The 23,145-nt window shown below is 37.2% G+C and overlaps 1 protein-coding gene across 2 annotated transcripts in view; it reads left to right on the top strand.

The window, feature by feature from the left end:
- The window catches only part of col22a1 (collagen, type XXII, alpha 1), a 69,992-nt gene that overhangs the window by 5,708 nt on the left and 41,139 nt on the right, over positions 1-23,145 (top strand). For both annotated transcript variants that reach the window (XM_026909889.3, XM_026909888.3), the window contains exons 2-5: positions 3,080-3,234; positions 3,634-4,200; positions 16,078-16,158; positions 22,492-22,603. In XM_026909889.3, the coding sequence (XP_026765690.1) occupies positions 3,144-3,234; positions 3,634-4,200; positions 16,078-16,158; positions 22,492-22,603 (851 nt within the window). In that variant the 5' untranslated portion in view covers positions 3,080-3,143. The remainder of the gene's footprint in view (positions 1-3,079; positions 3,235-3,633; positions 4,201-16,077; positions 16,159-22,491; positions 22,604-23,145) is intronic.

Below are 23,145 nucleotides of genomic sequence, written 5' to 3'. Positions count from 1 at the left end.
TAGGAATTTCTTTGTTTTTTCCTTTTCCTTTACGAGTCACAACCTTTATTCAAATGCAGCATTACTTGATTTATGGAAGTTCCAGCACATTAAATGTAACTATAAATGGATAAAAAATATGTGATGTGTCATTGTTTACCAAAGTAAACAAATCACTGTGGTATAAGAGGAATAAAACACTTCAGGAAGTAACAGTAAAAGTAACTGCACTTTGTACCAAGCCACTTTGTCGCTGTTTATTTTCCTATAAAAACGTGCTGCAAAATGTTTAATTCTTGCGAAACTGAGAATGCTGTAGCACCAAAGATGAATAATTCATGCCCATGTTCATGATCAGTGTGCGCTATTATTAAAGCAAATCAGCAAAGCTAAAGGGGGAATTCTGTGTTTAACGTCCTGTGGAAGTGACCGGAACATTATGGGTTCAAATCTGAACTGCACCACTGTTCTTTAATCCTCGACTGCTCCGCTCTGTGTTCAGACTGAACGCTGCCTCAGCTGAAAAGCGCTTGGGATAAAAAAAAATAAACCTGTTAAATAAGTAAATGTAAAAGCAAACCATGCAGTGTTTATCCTATTCATTATAAATGATTAGAAGCCATTTGGTGTTCGGTTTCCCTGACCCAGAAACATCTTATAAACTTTTTTTTTACTGCTTGTAAAACCTTAAGCTTCTCTGCAGCTGGCAGTCGGAGTTGATCCAGAGTATTACTGTGATCACTAAGAAAAGCAACAAGAACCGTTATGTAATGGTACAGTGTATATGATGGATTAGATTTGTCAGACAGTCATTTCAGAGGTTAACCAGGCTTTAGGTCAGTTCTGAAGGTCAGGAGTCGTAGAAAAAGGTCCGTGGGAGTTCACTGGCTAACTATTGGAGCTGTTCAGTTGTAAAGACTGCATGGTTGTGAGTTTCAATCCCAGGACTTTCAAAGAGTTAGCCTGGATAATAGTCTAGCTTTAGGAAAATAAAGTAACTTTCAAAAGAATAAATGTTGAGAATTGCTAAATTAGCAAAACACATATTCTGTAGAATGGGACTGTATTTTGTGTTGCATTCATGACAACTGGGAATTTGGTATTTGCCTGCATGGCATGTCTGAATTCCCACCTCAACTGCCTAAAGTTGTAAAAGATTGGATGCTCACAGTAATTTCACACTTGCTCAGGTTCTGTGTGGATCTAAAAAGATCTCGAATATATCTTTTAAAAATGCCCAAGAAGAGTTGTTTGGGTAATGTTTAATTTATTTTAAAAGTGAATAGCAGTTTGAATAAAAAAAAATTATGAACAAAACAAAGTAAACTTTTAACTTTCCAAATATTGGCCTGTAATTATTGGTCTTAAAGCATATTAAAAAAAAAACTGCACTCGAAGTACTTAAAACACACTGCTATTTTTGTATTTAAACTGAACTGTGGGAGCAATTATTTCATAATGACGTCTCAAAACTCCGACTCAGAGAATTCCTCTATCCTGTCTAACAGAGTTTTAATTTGATAGTATCTTTAGACCCTGATCTATTTTTGCTAACATGAGGAGATGTTTTTGTTGGTGAGTACAAAGCACTTCTGTAAGTCACTAAGGGCGTCTGCCAAATGCTCTAAATGTAAAATGTCGATGAAGTCGGACTTTCAGATGGGAATTGCAAGTAGGAGGACCATTTTAATGACTTTTTCCTACTCTGAGGTTGGAAACTGACCAGTTTCCACTTTGTCATGAACGTATCATTAGCATTGCTGATTTTATAGTGTGCATAACTGCTTCACTTTTTGATCATTAACTGCTTTCACAAATATATATCTATGACCACCCATCACTGCTAGGCTAACTAGCTTGACAGGCACTGATTGCAAAAGGACATGAAGTGGTTGCTCCTTTATCAAAACCCTGTGCTGCATAATTCTGAGTTTCCTGTCAGTGCCTCCTGAAGATCTTTCCAATGATATGATCCTCCTGAGGCTTCCATGCTTCCTCTAAATCAACACCTGCCAGTAACATCGTTTCCTCTCACAGAAAAATGAGTTAGCAGTGTGTTTGTGTCAGGCTCGGTCAGCAGAGAAAAGTCTAAATCTTTGGTTTGCCACCACTTTCTCCACTTTTCATATAAAATTACAGTCAATAGTCAAAAGCTATTAGCACCATCTTACATTCTGTATCAAAGCGTGAGAGTCTGACAAAGACTAACTGAAATAATTGCTCTATGGCCACATACTAAATCCCCTGGAAGCTCCCTGCATCCAATTTCTAACAGATTCTGAAAAAAGGTACAGTGTCTTTCATAAGTATTCACCCCCTTTGAACTTTTGTCATGTGACAAACTGAAAAAGAAATGGATTTAATTTGAAATTAAAATCTGCCATAATATTGACGTGGGGGGCTAAAATGAAAATAGTTAGCAAAATTATTTTTGCGATTATGTGCAGTTGCTTTGTATTGGTTCTTAATTATTGGTTAGTTATTAGTTTGCCCAGCTATACCATTGTGTCTGTCAAAGTCTTATTGTGCTTTGTTTAACTAAGTCCAAGCCTTTGTTTCCGTTTTCTTAGTTCCATGTGCTTCCTGGTTTTGACCTCTACTTGTTTATTTTAATAAATAAATACTACACAGTAAATACAATGCGAAGTTTACACACTTGCATCTTGCCTAGCTCTAACGCATGTTAGACAAACAGCATTGTGAAGATCAAAAAGGTATCAAACAAGCCTGTAACAAAGTTCTGGAAAAATATCAGTTTGGTTGTAAAAAAAAAACATTAAATCCATTATTAAAGAATAGAAAGAATATGGCACAACTGCGAGTCTGTTTCAGTTCCTGGTTGTAACACAACAAAATGTGGAGAAGATCAAGGGGGTGAATACTTATGCAAGCCCTGGCACCATTTGTGGTTATTAGCATTTCAACATCTTGTTGAAAAGTCTTGTTCAGGAGCATTAACCAGACATTTCCCAATGAAAGCCAAGACAAATAACATCTGTTTTATTCAAGATTTATTTGTTTACCTCAAGAGTAATTCATTCTTCTCAGCGAGCTCTCAGGATAAGTCATGACTAATCTTCTTCATGTGCTCTGTTCACAGGCGGGGAATTTTGATGATCATCGCAGCCTAACGTGTAGTAAAGGCGATTAGAGCTGAGGTAGACATGAAGGCACGATTTTGGTGCAGGATCTCACTGATCCTGACCATTCTGGCCTTGACCTTGTACAGTGAAGGGGTCAAGGGTCAGAGGGCTGGTAAGTTCTTTTGCTGACTTCAAGTAAAGATAAGAGTCTGAAGGTAATAGAATATGAGCCAGATACTTATAAATATCTGAGAAAAATGTATGTTATTTCCATCTGAATTACTCTGAGAGAACAGAATGTTGCCTTCTATGCTGGTCTGCTTGAACGGATGGATTTAGCTTCTGAACAAAGCTTCTACACTCGGCCAGTAACCACAGTGTGGGTTTGTCTAGTAATAGGCCAAGGAACTTGGGTTACCAGAAGGCCAGTCTCCTTGAATTCTTACTTCTAGACATCCAAAATGAGTTTAATGACAAATTCCTCAGAAATACTTTTTAGGTTCTCAACACACATAAGAAACAGGGTTAGGTTTTACTGTATTTAACCTTTAACCACATCCTTCCTTGACAGGTTGTAAGAATGTCCACTATGACCTGGTGTTCATCCTCGACACCTCGTCCAGTGTTGGAAAGGACAACTTTGAGAAGATCCGACAGTGGGTTGCCAACCTGGTGGAGTCGTTTGACATTGGTGAGGATAAGACTCGTGTGGCAGTGGTGCGATACAGTGACCGTCCCACCACCGAGTTCAACTTGGGCCGGTACAAAACCCTCGACGAGGTCAAAAGGGCAGCCAGGAACATCCGCTACCTGGGTGGCAACACCAAAACTGGAGACGCTATCAGCTACACCACCACCAACATCTTCAACATCCAGGCAGGAGCCAGACCCGCTGCCAGGGGCATCCAGAAAGTGGCCATTTTACTAACAGACGGTCGGAGTCAGGATTACGTTCTGGAGCCGTCCACTGCAGCGGCCAGGGCTGGGATCAGGATGTTTGCTGTGGGGATTGGCGAGGCGCTGAAAGAGGAGTTGGAGGAGATTGCGGCCGAGCCAAAAAACGCTCACGTCTTCCACGTGACAGATTTCGATGCCATTGACAGAATCCGAGGCAGGCTGAGGAGGAGACTCTGTGAGAGTAAGTAATCAAATGTTCCTTCGAGTTTCAAATGTGTCATAGATTAGAGATTTTGAAGAAGGAACTCTCTTAATAGCTCAAATGACTTAATACTACAGCACCATCTGAAGCATAAAATCTACTGTTCTACTTTAATCTGAATGAGTATATCTATAATTTCTCACCAACATACGATCTGAAATGTTATGCCAATGCATATTCACATTCCTGTGTATCTCAGCGCTGCTCCACATGAGAACGTTGTTTGTCCAGCGTTGTTTGGCATGTAACCGGAGCCTTTTTTGACGAAGACATTTTTGTGGTTTGTGACCCTGGTGTCGAGAGCAAAACTGGGACCTCAGCTGTCACAGATCGTTTCTTCTCCATGTGTAAATATACACTTTAAATGATATGTGGAATCAACTTAGATAGCCATTACAACCAACAAGCTGGGGCTTGTGCTAAATTCCATGAATATAAAGTTTAAAACATGTACTTCTCAGAGCAATGAAGCATGTGGCATGGAACCGGAGATGGCTATTTCAGTGCAAATGGAGATTCGTGTGTGTTTTGGGTGTTTGTGTAATTTTTGTGATGATTACATTCCTACAGATTCATTAGTAGCTTTATTTGGTTGTGAGTTGAGATTTTTTTTTTTGCAATTTTTGAACATCTTCATTTCTGAATGTTTGAATGTGACGTCTTCACCAGCAGACGATGTAGTGGCATTGCAACCAAAGAAAGCCCACAAGAAAGTTCTGGCAGCGTAAGAATTTTTGGTTTTTCACAAAATCTCAGAGTTACACAGCTCTAAATACAGTAATGGCAACTGCTAAATGTAAATGTGTAATTAATTATTATACAATGTTCACATTAATTAATAATAATGTTACTAGTCTACATGCCTGGGCCCTTCTACAGTGAGCTGCAAAGCTACCACTCTAAGCTGTCAAAACTATTTTGAATATGAATTATATATGTCACATTAATATTTTTTGCTGAAGTGTATTTAATACATTTACATTTCCCTAATGTTTTTTTTCCCTTTGTTTTGAAATTAGTTGTAAGAGTTGAAGTTAAATAGATAGAATTTGAAATTACAGTTTATAAAACACTAAATAAAAATCCCAAAAATTTAAACCTCAAAAATACAATTCTCAAAAAAAAAAAAAATCTACTTAAAAAAAATTCAAATCTCAAAAATTCAAATTTAAAAAATAAATTTCAAACATTTTAATCCCAAAAATACAAATCTAGAAAATTCTTATCTGCAAAAGACAAATTGAAAAAAATCTAACTTCAAAAATTATAATCTTAAAAATACAAATCTCAAAAATAAATTTCAAACATTTTAATCTAAAAAAAAACACAAATCTAGAAAATTCTAATCTCAAACATACAAATCTGAGTTAAAAAATTATAATCTCAAAAATGCAAATAAAAAAATCTAACTTCAAAATTTATAATCTCAAAAATACAAAAAAATAAATAAATAAATCAAATTTCAAAAATGCAAATAAAAAATGTATACCAAATTTCAAACATTTTAATCTAAAAAATTCAGATCTCTATTAGAGAAAGCTCAAAAATACAAATCTCAATAAATAAAAATTAGATGTAAATTAGGCTAAATTAGGATTCCATGGGAAAAGCCGATGCTTTCATATCATGCATGCTAATGCTAATGGATAGAACAAAATATCTTTATGATCTCAAGCTCACTTTGAAGAACGGGAATTCCACATTGTCCTCTTTTACCCAATCATAAACAGCTCCAAACTCTAAATCCTCTTCTCATGTTAAAATGGGTTTTCTCTAGGCATAACATATGCTGATATTACACCCAGGGTTTCTTCCTGTTCATTTTCTGAGCTGATTCATGAGAATGTGTTAATTTTGTAACACTGACTTAAACTGCCTTAAACCGGCTTAAACCGGCCAGGTTTAAACTGATCGCTTTCTCAAAAAAAACGAAACCAAACAATTTAAAACAAAACCTATCATACTGTTTAGACCAAAATAACCCAATTTTCCATTTCCACATTTTAGTAAACAATTTGCGATGCCTTATTGAATTCAGACAATCAAAAGAGACAATTGAGAATAGAAAGAAAATAAAAAGAGACAGACAAGAGACAAACCGTTTCAGGTATATTTAAAGCTCTCACACTGAGTTCCTGACTCGCCTACATTTAAAAGCCTCTCGCCAAACATGAGTCACAGTGCTGAGTATATCTCAGACTCAGAAACACCACTATCAATTTGGGAATTTAGCATTGTCCCTCAATGCCTCCAATTATGCATGCTGTCCAGCTCGAAGATAACCAGTTTCTCTAGCCACTGTGCATTTACATCTAAGAATACCTGTGGAGAGAAAGCATGGCACGCTCATGGCCCGAGCTATTTTTTGCTCTGGAAATTACAGTTCTAATGTTCCCAGTGGAACTGGGCTTCACTGTGGCGTGTTTGCACCTTTTAATCTGCAGCTTTTACTTTCATAACCTACGAGTCATGAGTCCCACTGTGTAATTAGTTAGACTTTAATGTATACATACTGTCATTGGAGCTAATGTATAGGAGGTTCCACCCAAAAACACGTCCACCTCAGAAGAATAAGATCCTAAACTTAACCATCATCTATATTACTCCGATTTAAAGCTGTTTTCTGAAGACTAAAAAAGCTAAATGAGTAGCTATAAAAGCTAGCTAGCTAGGACAGCAATGTTTATTAAGCTAGCTAGCTAGGACAGCGAAACACTTTATCACCATGGAAGTGTTTTCCTCCTATGTTACTGCTTAATGAATAAACATTACTGAATTAAAATTAGTTTCCAATCTCTACAGCCAGCTGCTCATGATCACGTATTTACACACAGCGCTGTTGAATTCTGGATTCTGATTGGTCACAAGCTGTTGATTAATGCTATATTTATATGTGCTTGTTCTAATACATTATCATTTCTATAGCAACAGCTCATTCACAGGGATGCGTATGGGAGACACTTCACATATTAAATTATTAAGTGTGTAATCAATGATATGGTGAATTTTTCTGCAAGCAGATATTTATTTATCATTTATGGAAGGAGTCTCCAGTGTCAGTGCTTTGTAACTGAGAGGTAAAGCTGTAACTTGTGTAACTTGTAAAGTTGTCAGTTGTTGGCAAATCACTGCGTTGTAACACTTTGGGTTGTACTGTTATAGGAAAATAACACACTTCGTGGTGGGAACAGTTATCTTTTAAAAAACTCATTTGATGAAATATTGATTAGAAATGATTTTATTAAAGTTTTCCAGCTTCCTGTAAGAAAACTAGTCCTCTGGATGCTACAGCGCAGCATGATTAGTGTCACGGAACAACATGTTAGCTAGTAACACGTAACAACAGACGTTATTAGTTTGTTATAAAATTAAACTGATCATTTGTTTACTGTAGCGTGAGACAGGTTGAATTTTGATTTAACATCCCGGACTGATGGTTGAGTGATATCAGATTTTATACAGATTCAGCAAACTGTTATTCATAAATAAATAAAACGTCACCAAATGACTGGATTGACCAATCAGAACTAATAACAGATGTTATCCGTGTTTCCTTTTAGCTGGTAGCTGTCCTGTTGCATTCATTTGCATAATTAAATATCAGTGTATAACAACGATTAAACAGATTACACAAAATATTTAAAAAGAAAATGCAAAAAGCTGCATAAAGTGTTTAAGGCGTATCAAGCTTTCAGTGCCTGTGCTTTCATCTTTTCCCTCAAACAGAAGAGTTTTATCACGCGTTCCTGCTAAGCTTTGATTGTGAACGGTGGTCCACCCTTAGCCACAAAGCAGCTAGTCTCTAATCACATCCAATATGCTGCTAAATCCAACAGCAACAAGCTGTGAGAGGTTTTGGGCATCCCAAATCTGCTTTTAATTAGCCAGCTGTTAGTCCGACAAGCACCAGGGGAAAGTTTAGATTAGACCTCTCCTCTGTGAACTTCCTCACTTCTGTCCTGTTGTGACACACACACACACACACACACACACACACACTCCTGAGAGAATCTGTGCTTCATATCACACTCATATCACACACACACATAAACCTAATGAATGTTATAGTGGGAGATTTTTTTTTTAAGGTATTTTACTCTCTATGGTCCACTGGAAATGAACTTTTGTGCTTAACCTGTAAACAAACAAATATACAATGACAAAATGAATTAAAAACAATTAAGGATGATATTTTGCTTGTATAAAGCCCATCCTGTGTGATAGTAATCAATGAACATTTTTACAAATATAGTATATCACCTTTATTATAATAGATAGTCAAAGTGTAAGGAATTAAACACTCCGCGTCATGCTGATACAGGAAAATAATCAACGACAGAATTACTGTTATCATTCAAAAATAAATCACTTTCCTATAACTGCAATATTTCTCGTATATAACAATTTGCCATGGTTTTATTTTTAGATTTATTAACAAACACGTCATACTTTTTATCCATTTATAGTTGCATTTAATGTTGCAGAAACAAGATAGTTCCTCTTCTTACTTATGTCATAGCAGCTATAAACAGTCTTCTGTCACTATTTCTCTTTTTTGTATCTTGACGTTAATAAGACAAAAAAAAAAAAACGAAGTGCATCTTGTCATGTTCCTGAGAAGATGTCGGACAAAATTACAGTTACAGCTTTACCTCTGACTGTTACAAAGCACTGACACTGGAGACTCCTTCCATAACTGTTAAATAAACATCTCCTTACTGAAAATTTCACCATAACAATGATTACACGTTTTTAATTCATTTATGTCCCTGTGAATGAGCTGTTGCTATAGAAATGATAACGTATCAGAACGAGTGCATTAATATAAACCTGTGATTTGCAGCTGCACTACTGTCAGAGCTGCTGTTCTAGAGAATTAATCAACACCTTCTGACCAGAATCTAGACTTCAACAGTGTGGCGTAAATAATTTTGGCTTAGTGTATTGACTCAGCAAAGAACTGATTAAAATGTAGATTTCACTGAGAAATCTCTGACGATGTTTCATTATCACTGCACAGCACAGTTCTCTCTTTTCCAGCTCCGTTTGTAATCGCTGATGAATGAAAAACTAGCCCTTACGCTAAACTATCCATGGCCTGTATGTACAGTTCCGCCCTGTACAGCGTCACGCCTAGCCATTTTGAGAGAAACCTTTACATTAAATTACAGTGAGCAGACCACAGACACAGGAAGTAGCTCGGTTAGATAGCTTTCAGGCTTTTCACTGCTTTATCATTTGGCTTATTGCATGGATACGAAAGTTACCACAGAATGACATAACCAGCCATTTAAAGAGCTGCCGTGGTTTAGTATTATGGGATGGTTTACCTCGTACCCCTTCGGGGAAGATTCAATGGTTAGGCCAGAGCATACAGTCCTCAAGGACCTCCAGCAAAGTCCATACTTTGATTCTATACCAAAAATTTGCACAAGAACACAAAATTAAATAATGATTTCAGAGCTGCTTCTCAGTTATATAATCATTTGAAGTGAAATTAGAGACAATTAGGGCTAACGAGCAACACTCAGTTTATCAAAATACCCTATATGGCCAAAAGTATGTGCACCCTGACCAGGACACCCATATGTGGTTCTTCTCCAAACTGTTACCACAAAGTCAGAAGCACACAATTGTATAGAATGTCTCTGTATGCTGTAGCATTACAGTTTCCCTTCACTGGAACTAAGAGGCTCAAACCTGTTCCAGCATGACAATGCCCCTGTGCACAAAGTGAGCTCCATGCAGACATGGTGTGTGAAGGTTGGAGTGGAAGAACTCGAGTGTCCTGCACAGAGCCCTGACCTCAACCCCACTGAACACCTTTGGGATGAACTGGAACACCGACTGAACCCCAGACCTCCTCACCAACATCAGCGCCTGACCTCACTAATGCTCTTGTAGCTGAATGAACACAAATCCCCACAGCCACACTCCAACATCTAGTGGAAAGCTTCCCAGAAGAGTGGAGCTTATTATAACAGCAACAGGGAAATAAATCTGGAATGGGATGTTCAATAGATATCAATAAGTACATATGGGTGTGATGGTCAGGTGTGCACAAACTTTTGCCCATATGGTGTAGATTCACCATTTTTGTTGTTAATATATAGAGTGATAATATGCTGTAGTCAGTTGGAACTTATTTAGTTAACATATAACTTATGGAAATGTTTTTGGCCAAGCTGAAGTAAAAATTCCCACCAGGTTTACAAAAGTTTTGGTAATTTTCTTCATACTTACATCCATATGTCGATAAATGGCAATGATGCATAAATTACCAAGTGAGTTCACGGAACAGTTGATTTATTTAATGAGGCCTACAAAACTCCATAAAAGCAAAAGCTCACAGAGAGCTGAAAACAATCAACTAGTGACACTATGGTGAAAGAGCACCTCCGAAGCATGGCATGTGCTAAATCTTCCAGTAATGCAGCTCAGCCACTGCAGCGTGTCGTCTACCATAGACTCACTCTAACTCTTCCTCCTTTTATAGGATGCCATTATGCTTTCATTGAAAGTGTAATTTTATTTGTGTTAACTCATGGGTTTGTTTTGGATTGCATTCTTTTATCAAGTCATTAATATGACACGACTGAGTTTCATTAAATATTTGTGTGTAACTGAAATAATTAAGTTATTTAAATCTGTAATTAAAATTGCAGGGACGCAGTTGAAGGTTCATATCAGTGAGTCTCCTTATACTGAAATTTACACAACCCCAGGAGCAAAACTTGGCACTTACCAATTAACTGAATTTTGATCAATTTCTTGTGCAAAATTCTTGCAAATGATTTACGAATAAATTTGTTTCCAGAACGTAAATGAGATAAGATTTAAAATTGTTTAAAGATGATATTATTATATAATCAGATCATCATAAACAGATATACATATGTAGACATAATTATTTAAAAAAAGGTTTATTTTTATGTTATTAAAGTTTAATGTCCTGAGAATAACGTGAGAAGTGCAAAATATAACAATCGAGTTCGCTAAATCTTTAGCATGGACGTCGACATCAGGAATATCAGCATTTTCCTCAGAAAGATTAAAGCGTAATTATACTCACCATCAACAGCAAATTTAACGTTCTCTTAACCTTACAGTGATTTCAGTGGTCTTTAAGGATTATGACTGATCACACTGTACGAGATCCTGATAAAACTTCGTAGGAAATTTATACCAGACTGTGTGATAACGTCTGTTCTCCGGCTTACTTTATATGATAGAGATCCTCTAACGATAGACCTTCAAGAAATCACTACGTTCTGGTTACGTGATCAATCAGCGTGATCCGGAAATCAGCTCGTGTAGATAACAGGCTTGTGCAGATCTTGAATTTTTCTCTCCGTTAGCATGTTCAGTTTACGCTTCGTTGTCGCCGCTAGTGTCTGTGTAGCTGTCCCGTGAGTACGCTGTCCTCCTATTGGTGGATTTTAGACTAGCATCGTAGTAGTGCTTACTCTGAGATTAGAAATGTCTCACACTGACACATCTTTGTCAGCCATCTTTGGTCACCGTGACGCTAAATCAGAGTCACATGATGCTAAATCAGCATCACATGCATTCCAGGATCGCTGATCTCAACTCACGACCAGTGAATTCTTTTACGATATGTGATATTTTTTTTTGTTGTTAAAAAAGTGTTAAGGTGAAACCGGCTTTAAGGCTCAATAATGGCTCTGTTTACAGTCGTTCAGTAGCCAAAGGAGCTTTCTTCATCCCAAATAGCTTAAATCAAATCCCGTTCTGTTTCAACGCAGCTGTTTTTTTTTTAAGAAAAGAGAAAGTGAAGGAGAAATTGGGAAAATAGCATTCACGTACTGAAACATGAACACACACAGCAGAACGCAGTCTATAATCATTTATTAAGGGTAGTTATATTAAGGAACAGGGCACTGAAGGGTTATCCGGAGTTCCCCAGCCTTCACAAGTGAATGAGCGTCTGTGAAAGGAGGGAATTCATTGCCGAGTTAAAGCCTCTTAAAGTCGACAAAACGCTTTTTATAGGCGCGATTAAAGAAAATTACAGGGTCTGATTGTACGTGATTGTCAGGCACTCGATCGGGCGCGGTGCTTTGGGCGTCTGCGTGGTTCGTGCCAGCAGTGTGTGTGTGTGTGTGTGTGTGTGTGTGTGTGTGTGGGATAGAAGGACCAGAAATTAGAGAAAAAAATTCAGGAAAACGTGTATGAAAATGCAGACGAGATATCATTTTTTTCTTCTTGTTAATTTTGAAGCACACACTCAAGCGTGACTTGGGAGAACACACAACCTCACCTTAACCAAAAACACACAACATTCCTCCACCACTGGCTTTCATCACATCACTGACCTGCTATTAGAGAGATTAGATTGACTATAAATACGTCAACCAAAATTAGCCTCCTTTACTTCAACACCTGAACGTCTCTAGATTTTCCTACACAACTCCCTGAATCTCTTCCTGATCTGCTTTATTCCCGCCTTCCTGTCAGCTACACACTGATCATGTGACACATTCGCATTGACTTCAGTGACTTTAGCCGTCTCAATTTCCTGAATTTATTTTCTATTTTTTTTTTCTCTGGAAATCTTGAATATAATTATATGTTTAAAAGTTGATGAGCTCTAAACAACCTTCACTTCCTTTAAAGTAAAAAAGTGAAATGTACACAGGATTGTCTCTAACCTCTTACAGAAAACTCACATCAACCTCACGTGAAATTTACACGTCATATTTATACGTTTGGATTTTTCTTCAAATAGGATATTTTTTTTACACAATTTAATTTTTTTTATTAAGTGATTTATGTTTTTTCCCCATATTTATTCACATGATTTTTTTTCCACTGGATTTTTTCCCCCAGATTTTACACATGATTATTTTCACCCTTTTTTTATGTCATCTTTTTTATGTTTGATTTATTTTCACACAGTTTTTTACATGCATGTCATGTGGTTTTGTTTATGAAATATTATTCACATGACGTGTTTACATGAGTGTAGTTTATTTGGGATATCACACGGTGAAATGCACTTTCTCATGATCACATATTACTCACATAATCACGTGAAACGTATGTGATTTTTAAATAAGGGACTACGAATGAAATTGATCAGCGGAGCCGTGTTCAGTTCTACATTTTGCTTCTTTAGATTTTTTTTACTCTTTATGTACAAATATTGTTACTGAAAGTGTCTTGAAATGAAATGTCTTGAAATGGATGACCAACTACATTTGGATTATGTTTGAGATAGTGCCAGATATGTTTTGTCTAGCATGTTGACTAGCAAAGAAATGCACTAGCATCTTAGCATCTTAGCCCTCTTCCTCTAGCCATCAGCATTAGCATTTTCAGTAATTTCAATCATTTTAATAGAGGTTTTCTGTTTGCTCTTAGCGTGTAGCAGTGTTTTTATACCCGAGCCACAATGCTAGTTGTCTAGTTTTATTATCATTAACTTGCTAACATGTCAGATAAAGTGAAAATGGATGAAAGGTCAGTTCACTTGAAACTCGGCCACTCCAGAGCCCTGGACAGGCGAAGCTGTCACACTTGCACACATAGCGTCCCGTTATTAGCATCCTTCCTTAGCATTAGAGCCAGGTTTTCCTCCAGAAATAGCAGATTCTCACTGTGTGTGCCAAAGCAAGCCGAGTGTGCCGGTGTCGCCTCCCCGTCCTGTCAGCACAGCTATCATTTAGCATCTTTATGCATTTGAAATCTGGCTCTGTGGACGTGCAGGACTGTCACCGCTCGGGCGTTAGCGTGAGGTCTGAGCTGGAAAACACTGCTGTAACCTGCAATCATAAATTACAGCACCCTTCCCTCACGCACAGGACGGAGCTCATCATTCCTTCAGCTCGGGGAGTTTTCCACTGCGTGGAGGAAGTCTGTAAGATGTGGAGGGGTTTAGTTTTTTTTAAAGCTTAAATAACTAACAGTGTCTGAAAATACCACTCTGTTCTAGTCAAAGTAAAGGATCATGGACCTGATCACAGATCAGATCACAGATCAGATCTACTCTCACCCTGAGATGATCACAGATCACATCACAGATCACATCACAGATCAGAACTACTCTCGCTCTGAGATGATCACAGATCAGATCACAGGTCAGATCTACTCTCACCCTGAGATGATCACAGATCAGATCACAGATCAGATCTACTCTCGCTCTGAGATGATCACAGATCACATCACAGATCAGATCTACTCTCACCCTGAGATGATCACAGATCACATCACAGATCACATCACAGATCAGATCTACTCTCGCTCTGAGATGATCACAGATCAGATCACAGATCAGATCTACTCTCACCCTGAGATGATCACAGATCAGATCACAGATCACATCACAGATCACATCACAGATCACATCACAGATCATATCACAGATCAAATCTATTCTCACCCTGTGATGACGGGACGAATGAAATCATATTCAGTCTCACAAAGTTTAAACATGTTACATTCAGACTCTGCATCTCCTTTTTACGGTCACCGTTTCACAAGAGCATGAAAGTGTGTATTTTTTGTGTATTTATTTTCTTTGTGTAACAAAAATCAAATCTTAAAAAAAATCAGCAACAATTTTACTCTTTTAGGCTTTAGCTAATCTCTCTCCACAGTCAACTGTGCTCTTTGTGGTCAAAACTGGTATTACATGCTAACTGTTAGCATTTAGCTTCCCTGTTTTTTTTTTCTCCACTGACCCCAAAAAATGGAAAGATAAAGAAAACAACAAGACAAATAAAAAACAGCAGAGTACCTTGTGACTGAATCTGGTATAATGTTAGTCAATTAGCTCATTTTTTCCCTCCTACATTATCCTCCTTTCATTTACAACAATGCAGGAAGGATTTGTTTTTATGGTTAAAACTGTAAAACTGCTGAAATTATTTATAGCAAAAGCTTACAGGGAATCAACTGATGAAGAATTATACGCAGAGCTGTAATGGTAAAAGGATATATGCTTCAGAGAACTTGAACCATAGATGCTGAACTGTTTTGCTACTTGGTAAACTTCTAGGAAAAAAGAAAAGGTTCTTCGCAGGTTCTAATGATCTGTTTGTTAGTGTGACGCAGCCTGAAGTGAAGCGCAGTAACTGTTAGCACCGTGAAGTTGATTATTTCCCTGTAAAAGCACATCCTCAAGTGTTTTATTCCTCTTACAGCACACTGGAGGTAATTTGACAATGTGAATGATGTCATACTTTTTTTTAATCCATTTATTTACATTTAATTTTGTAGAACGTCCGTGAAACAAGTTAGTTCCTGTTGTCACTTACGTTAAAGCAGCTATAAACAGTCGTTCTGTCACTTTCTCTTTTTTTTCTCTCTCTCTTGAAGTTAATAAGACAAAAAACAAAAAACGCAGCTTGTCACGTTACTGCGAAACCGCAAAGAAGCGTAAACTCCTCTGTCCTGAAGATGTCTGAAAACGTAACGTTACCTCTGACTGTTACAAAGCACTGACACTGGAGACTCCTTCAATGTTAAATAAACATCTCCTTACAGTAATCTTCACCATATCAGTGATTACACATGGTGTTTAATCCGTTTATGTGGAGCGCTCGCTGTACAGGTTGCAGTGAAGGAGCCGTTGCTATAGAAACTACAACGTATTAAAATATTAATATAAACCTGTGATTTGCAGCTGCACTAATGTCAGAGCTGCTGTGGTATAAAATGGTTATAAAACATATTTATTTAATGGTTAAGCTAGAACTTGGCTCTACAGGATCGTCCTCTTTAATGTAAACTCTGCTCTCAGGTTCATTTAATAAAAGCAATAAGCATTGTCGAGAAACATCCTGAACATATTTATCACCATGTCCTAACAGTTTATGTCTCTTCCCCGTACAGATGTGCTGTGCCCAAACATGAAGGTACAAGGGGAACGCTTCAAGCCCAACAGCACGAGCGCCGGACTACAGGAAGTTCCAGGTGACTCGCTTCACGCTCACTTTAAGCACATCCTCTGCTAAAGAATAGCTTTAATGGAAATATCAGACGTCCCTCAGTGCACACTCGTTCAAACTACATCCTTCACTTTACTTCGCTTTTTTGTTTTAGTGTTATTCTGTTGCTTTGTGTTCAAATAGTTCATCTAGAAAAGAATGCAGCAGTTGAGAATTTTCCACTTTCATCTTGAAGATATTATATCTGAAAAACGACTCCATGTTTTTAAGCTCCGCATGCCACAGTGCTCATGCCAGGATGTTTGCTCTGAGTCTTTCGGGGAAGCAGAGTTCCTGTGTGAGCCTCCCACTCACCTTCACAAGAGCTGAGCTAAAAAGCAGACCTGCTGAGAAAGAGACGGAGAGAAATGAGAGGACACGGACATGAGGCTCTGAGCTCTGTGTGGAGAACAAAGTAGCTTTATAGGGGTTAAAAAAACTTAAGTGAAAAGACAGGACTGTAATCAGGTTAAAAGTGAAAGTCAAAAATATTCAAAGTTTACACACTTAAATGCACTCAAGTAATTAAAAGTAAATGATTTTAACTTTCCACTTGATCTCTGTAACAATTTGAAGGCTGCAAAAAAGTTATGAAGGTTGCAAAAAAGTTATGTAGGTTGTATGCACAGTTATGAAGGTTGCAAAAAAGTTATGTAGGTTGTATGCACAGTTATGAAGGTTGCAAAAAAGTTACGAAGGTTGCAAAAAAGTTATGTAGGTTGTATGTACAGTTATGAAGATTTTGTGCAAAGTTATGAAGGTTATATAAAAAGTTATGACAGTTGTACACAAAGTTATGAAGGTTGCAAAAAAGGTTATGAAGGTTGTATGCAAAGTTATGAAGGTTGTATAAAAAGTTATGAAGGGCTGTATTACAAATTATGAAGGCTGTATGTGCAGTTATGAAGGTTGTATGCACAGTTAAGGTTGTATAAAAAGTTATGAAGGTTGTATTACAAGTTATGAAGGTTGTATGCACAGTTAAGGTTGTATAAAAAGTTATGAAGGTTGTATTACAAATTATGAAGGCTGTATGTGCAGTTATGAAGGTTGTATGTGCAGTTATGAAGGTTGTATGCACAGTTAAGGTTGTATAAAAAGTTATGAAAGCTGTATGTGCAGTTATGAAGGTTGTATGTGCAGTTATGAAGGTTGTATGTGCAGTTATGAAGGCTGTATGTGCAGTTATGAAGGCTGTATGTGCAGTTATGAAGGTTGTATGTGCAGTTATGAAGGTTGTATGTGCAGTTATGAAGGCTGTATGTGCAGTTATGAAGGTTGTATGTGCAGTTATGAAGGTTTACCTCTGACTGTTACAAAGTGCTGACACTGGAGACTCCTTCCATAAATGTTAAATAAACATCTCCTTACTTTAAGAAAACGTTACTGTAACAACGATTACACGTTTTTCAATTTGTTTTTTTGCTGTTACTATAGAAACGAGACCGTGTTAGACCGAGCGCTCTGTGGTATAAGCAGTTATAGTAATCTAAGTAATTTGAATTACATTCAGCAAAATTCTAGAAAAATGGCAGAACTATTTTATTTTTTCCTCTAAAAATCCACAACTTTCCTTTTCTCTAGATAACATGTAGATCACGGTGTAGGAGAAGTTACAAAGTCCCGAATGAGTTAGTGATTTTAATCTGTGCGGCTCCCAGACAAAACCATACGAACAAACAAACAAACAGCAGCCGAGGAGAAAACTGCGTCTGAGGTTCAGATGATCTGAGATGCCAATTACGTGGTCATGCTGTTACAGTAAACTGCACTGAACACATTCGCAAAACACACAAGTGCAGCTAAAGCATCAAGCAGGAACTCACACACCATCATGTCAGACAACAAATGTTTACAAAATGTAGTGTTTTTCCAGCAAAGCCCAGGAGAAAACACGAAACTGTCGGAACTGAGCAGTAAGCAAGAGGAAGCGAATGTACAGAAATGGCAGGAAAGAAGTTTTGATTAGAATAAAAGTTTAAATTAAAAATCCAAATTAGGTGTGAAGATGAACAGTGTCCTGCTGCAGGTTTATCACCTTCAGTTTGGGCTCGTGTAAGTACAAGAGCGAGTATTTATGGATTTAAAACTGTAAGTATTAATAAATAAAAAGTGTAATAGTTGGTGAGTTGCTGTGGTATCAGAGGAATAAAACACTTCAGCACATGCTGTTATAGGAAACTAATTAACCTCATGGTGGAATAGTAACTCTGATTCACATTGTTGATTAGTTTCCTAAAACAGCACCACACACAGTGTTTTATTCCTTATATAATATAATATAATATAATATAATATAATATAATATAATATAATATAATATAGTGCATAAGTAAGTGCACCCAAGTGTTGCAGAACATCCAGAAAACCTGACAGACTGAAAACGTTCTCCGAACCTACAGTTATTGTCTCTCTCTGCATGTGTGCATGTGTGTGTGTGTGTGTGTGTGTGTGTGTGTGAAGCCGTATGCATGCAGATGTGACCATGTGGTCTGATATGAACAGATGTGGATCAGAGGAGCGTGTCATTAAAGTCCTCGCTTCATTTCTCAAACAGCTGCGCTCTGCTCTCCGTTTTTCACACACACACATACACACACACACACACACACACACACACAAAGTCCAAAATAGCTCTCTGCTAGAGGAATGATTATACACTCGGCTTTGCCTTTCTAATTACAGGCTCGTGGTGAAGCTACAGGGGGAAAACTGACACACACACACACACACACACACACACACATACACACACACGACATGAGAATCACAGCATTAAAGTAGAGAGAAAAGAAAGCTGTAAGAACTAGTCTGTTTTCTGTTAAATATTTATGTCTTAATGTAGAGCTAAAAAGATTTAATGTAGAATTTATTATTATTATTATTATTATTATTATTATTATTATTATTATTATTCCTGCAGGGAAAAAACGAACAAATCTAGAAAGTATCTAGAAATTAATCACAGTTTTACCTTATACTCAATTTGGTATCATAGGCCCCGCCTTTAACCTATAAGCCCCGCCCCCAACATTTGAAGGTGTCAAGTGATGCAGAAATTGATGATGTCATAGCGATATTAAGATAAAATTAATTGCAATACAATTTTCTGAGAATAAATGAAGGGTTGTTTTTATTCATCTTTACTCTCAGTTAAAAATCCTCTCTGTTAATTAAAAAAAATTAAATAAAAAATTTCAAAAAATTTCAAAAATTTAAATAATAATAATTTAAAATACTGTGCAACTGAAATTCTATTGTGTTTTTAACAAATATTTAGCTGGGATTATTTTGTGAGTGAACTGTCACACATACTGTGCATCATGCTGATATTTTTTGCCAGCTCTTACTATAAATAAAAAGCTGTTTGATTAGATATGAGATATTTACAGAAAGGATGTTAAATGAGATAGACCTCCATTACTGATTAGCTACATTAGCCTGCAAGCTCCAGAGACAGCAGGCAGAAAAGACGTCGCTGTAGATTTGCGTTGTAGATTTGTGTTGTATTTGTTGAATTTTTGTGTGACTGCGGGACTTTCACTGGTGTAGAAAAGCAGACGAGGGCAGGAGACATTTCTGTCTAAAGGAATGTCAGTGTGGGAGTGGAGGCACTGAGACACGCTGCTGCCGGGTTTTAGGATATTTTAGAGTTTGTCACTGATGGAGAACAGGATCCGTGCTGGAGTGTGTGGCCACCTGTTCCTGAGCTTTTTCTATAGACACACACACACACACACACACATACACACACACAGAGCCAGCAATAGTCACATGAAATCATTTTCATGTCTGAATCATTTGCAATGAATCATGTCCACATTTGAATCATTTGAAGTGAATCATTTTCATGTTTAAATCATTTGCAGTGAATTTTGTTCAATTAAATGTTATTTATATAGCGCTATAGCAAAGAATATTGTCACACAGCAGTTTCATAGAAATCTATCAATCATTTTTAGTTTGAATTATTTGCAGTGAATCATTTTCACGTTTATAAAATGAGCAGTGAATCATTTTCAGTTTAAGTCATGTGCACTGAATCATTTCATTTGCAGTGAATCATTTGCATGTTTAAATAATTAGCAGTGAATCGTTTTCATGTGTGAACCATTTACAGGAATCATTTCATTTGGAGTGAATCATTTTCATACGTGAATCATTTACAGGAATCATTTCATTTGGAGTGAATCATTTTCATACGTGAATCATTTACAGGAATCATTCTCAGCTTGAATAATTAGCACTGAATCATTTTTTATGTGTGAATCATTTACAGTGAATCATTTTTAGTCTGGATCATTTGCACTTTCACATTTAAATCATTTCTATTGAATCGTTCCTAAACTTAATCTTTGGTTTATGTAAGGAATAAAACACTCCCTGTTGTGCTATTGTAGGAAAATCATCAACTTCAGAGGGGTAGTAGTAACTCCTCTTCATCACAGCACCACGTTGTTGATTATTTTCCAATAAAAGCACATCACGGAGTGTTTTAAATCCTTTATACCACAGCAGCTTAACAATACTACAGTTTTTAATTTATTAAAGAATGTTGTGAGTTAGTTCATGTTCTCACTTATGTTATAGCAGCTATAAACAGTTGTTCCCTCACCAGCCTCTCGTTTAATTTTTCTTGAAGTTGTTGAGAAAAAAGTGTTGTGTAGAAGGGTTTCGAAGGGTCTCGTTTGGGCCACGCCCACTTTGGGTTCAGGTACAGATAGTGTTACACTCTTAGTGTATAGAAATAGATGCTTGTGAGACTGATGGGTTGAGAACAATAACCTTTTTGAACACACACACACACACACACACACACACTCATGAGGTCACGCACTTTAACTGAAGGGAGAACCGGTGCACTGGGGGGCAGAGCAGGACAAAGTGGAAATACTACAGTCTTCAGAGGTTTGTGTGTTTCCTCGATGAGGAACATTAACATCCTGCCGGATCACACACTCGGCTGGGTAAACGCCCTGTTGCCATGGAAATGAGTGTGTTGTGTACAGGAGTGTTGTCCTTCTGCCACTGTTAAATGGTGGTTGGCCGAGACAAACCACAGCATTAAACTCTCTCTCTCACACACAATCACACTCCACACACACACACACACACACACACACACACACACAGTTTTCTACTGGAACACCAGTGACACACTTGACATGACATCTGGCCCAGCGAGTGCACTTTAATGTTTACTGGCTGCAGGTGTGACGCACTAAGTGAACACAGGGTTAATTAATGTCTCTGAGATCTAGAACCGGAGAACGTAAACACACTCGTGTACTCGGTGAGACTGATATCTAGAACACTGACTGTGGATGGATGCGAGACAGCGACAGTTCAGTTATTAAGGGTCAAACAGATCAGTGTTCATGCTAACACCACCATCGCTAACTAACTAGCCGAGCCGAGACTCAGCCTTAACTCATGCCTTCAAGTCTCAAACGTTCTCAAACGTCATCACAGTGTCATAATTACAACCTGGGAACTCGAGTTAGGGGTGTGTCAGTAACAAAAGTCTTGGCACCCGCCAATACGAATGTGACGCCTACAACATGCGGTACGATTGAACCGGTAATTCTGCATGTAGAAAATAAAATTCTTGTCGTCGCTGATACAAAAAACGAAAGATGTTTTCTCATGCTGTCAGTTTTTTTCAGACCAAAACCACAAGTGACTAATCAGCAACTTAATAAATATTCAAACTATTCAAATGCACATTAACAGTGATCCAAAGCAACATTCATTGTAGCAAACAAGCTGCATGCGACATTACTGCGACATCATTCTGCACAAGTCATGTGACATTGGCTCATTGTTAAAAGCACTATACAAATATAATAAATCAAATAAAATTGAATTGACTGGTGACTTTTTAAAGGATCATGAAAGACACAGTTGTTGTTTTCACCTGTTATTTATTGTTACTTTTATCATTTGGAGTCCAAACTTAAAATTAGATTATTTATTTAATGAAATCTTAATTGTGTTAATATGGAAATATATAGAATGCACATGGAATATAAATACTTAATGCATAAAAAAGCATATTAACAGGCCGAGTGCTTAAAGCTTTCATTTAATATTAATAATCATTATTCCTCACCCTGAAGACCATAATAAGGCCTGGTCTTAAAATGTTGCAAGTCAACCCACTTTTCTATTAATTAGATTTATTTTTCTATTACGCCTTCGGTATATTTTGACTCAGGTTCACCCTCTAGTGGCCAATCACTGAAACAACTAACAGATTAAAAAAAATACGAAACAATATTAATGCGATGTGATAATGATGGTCTCCTGTTGAATCCAGGCTTCGACCTGATGGAGTACTTTAATGTGAGAGATGTTCTGGGAGAGAAGTCTGAACCTGGACAGAGCTCCTATGTGAGACTGGGGACTATGCCTATCGTGCAGCAGACTGAGTGAGTACCACCCCAATAATGACCCAAACACACAACATGGTACACACCTGTTACTAGCAGGTCGAGATAGTCAGCTTGCATTTTTCCTTTTAGGTATAAAATTGCAATATGTGTAATACATTTAATTCTATTCTGTGTAGTTTAATTCTATATATTGTTTCTAGGTTTAAGTTATTAAATAAGGAATAATCTGTATATAAGCAGGACATGGTAGAGCAGGGATAGACTGAGTAATAAAATAAGTTAATATAAATATAAATAAAATGAGGTTTAATTAGTAAGTTATCTGACTTTAGGTATCGTCACCAATTGTATATTAGTACATTTAATGTGAACATTTTAATGTCAGTTTAAAACACATTTTTTAAAATCATCTTTCTGATACTCAGAGAGAACAGCTTCCTAGGCATTTGTACACAGGCCTAACTGTTAAAGGGTCAGTCCATTCCTGAATGTTTGGCTGCGAAATAAGGAACAGCTAAGTGATCAGCTTTTTAAATCTTCATTTTCTAAAATCTAAAATTTCAGACACTAAATGATCA

The sequence above is a fragment of the Pangasianodon hypophthalmus genome, chromosome 9 (genome assembly GCF_027358585.1).
Source record: "Pangasianodon hypophthalmus isolate fPanHyp1 chromosome 9, fPanHyp1.pri, whole genome shotgun sequence".
In the NCBI taxonomy this organism is placed as follows: domain Eukaryota; kingdom Metazoa; phylum Chordata; class Actinopteri; order Siluriformes; family Pangasiidae; genus Pangasianodon; species Pangasianodon hypophthalmus.
Note: the sequence above shows the minus strand (reverse complement) of the source record. Positions and strands in the feature narration are given on the sequence as shown.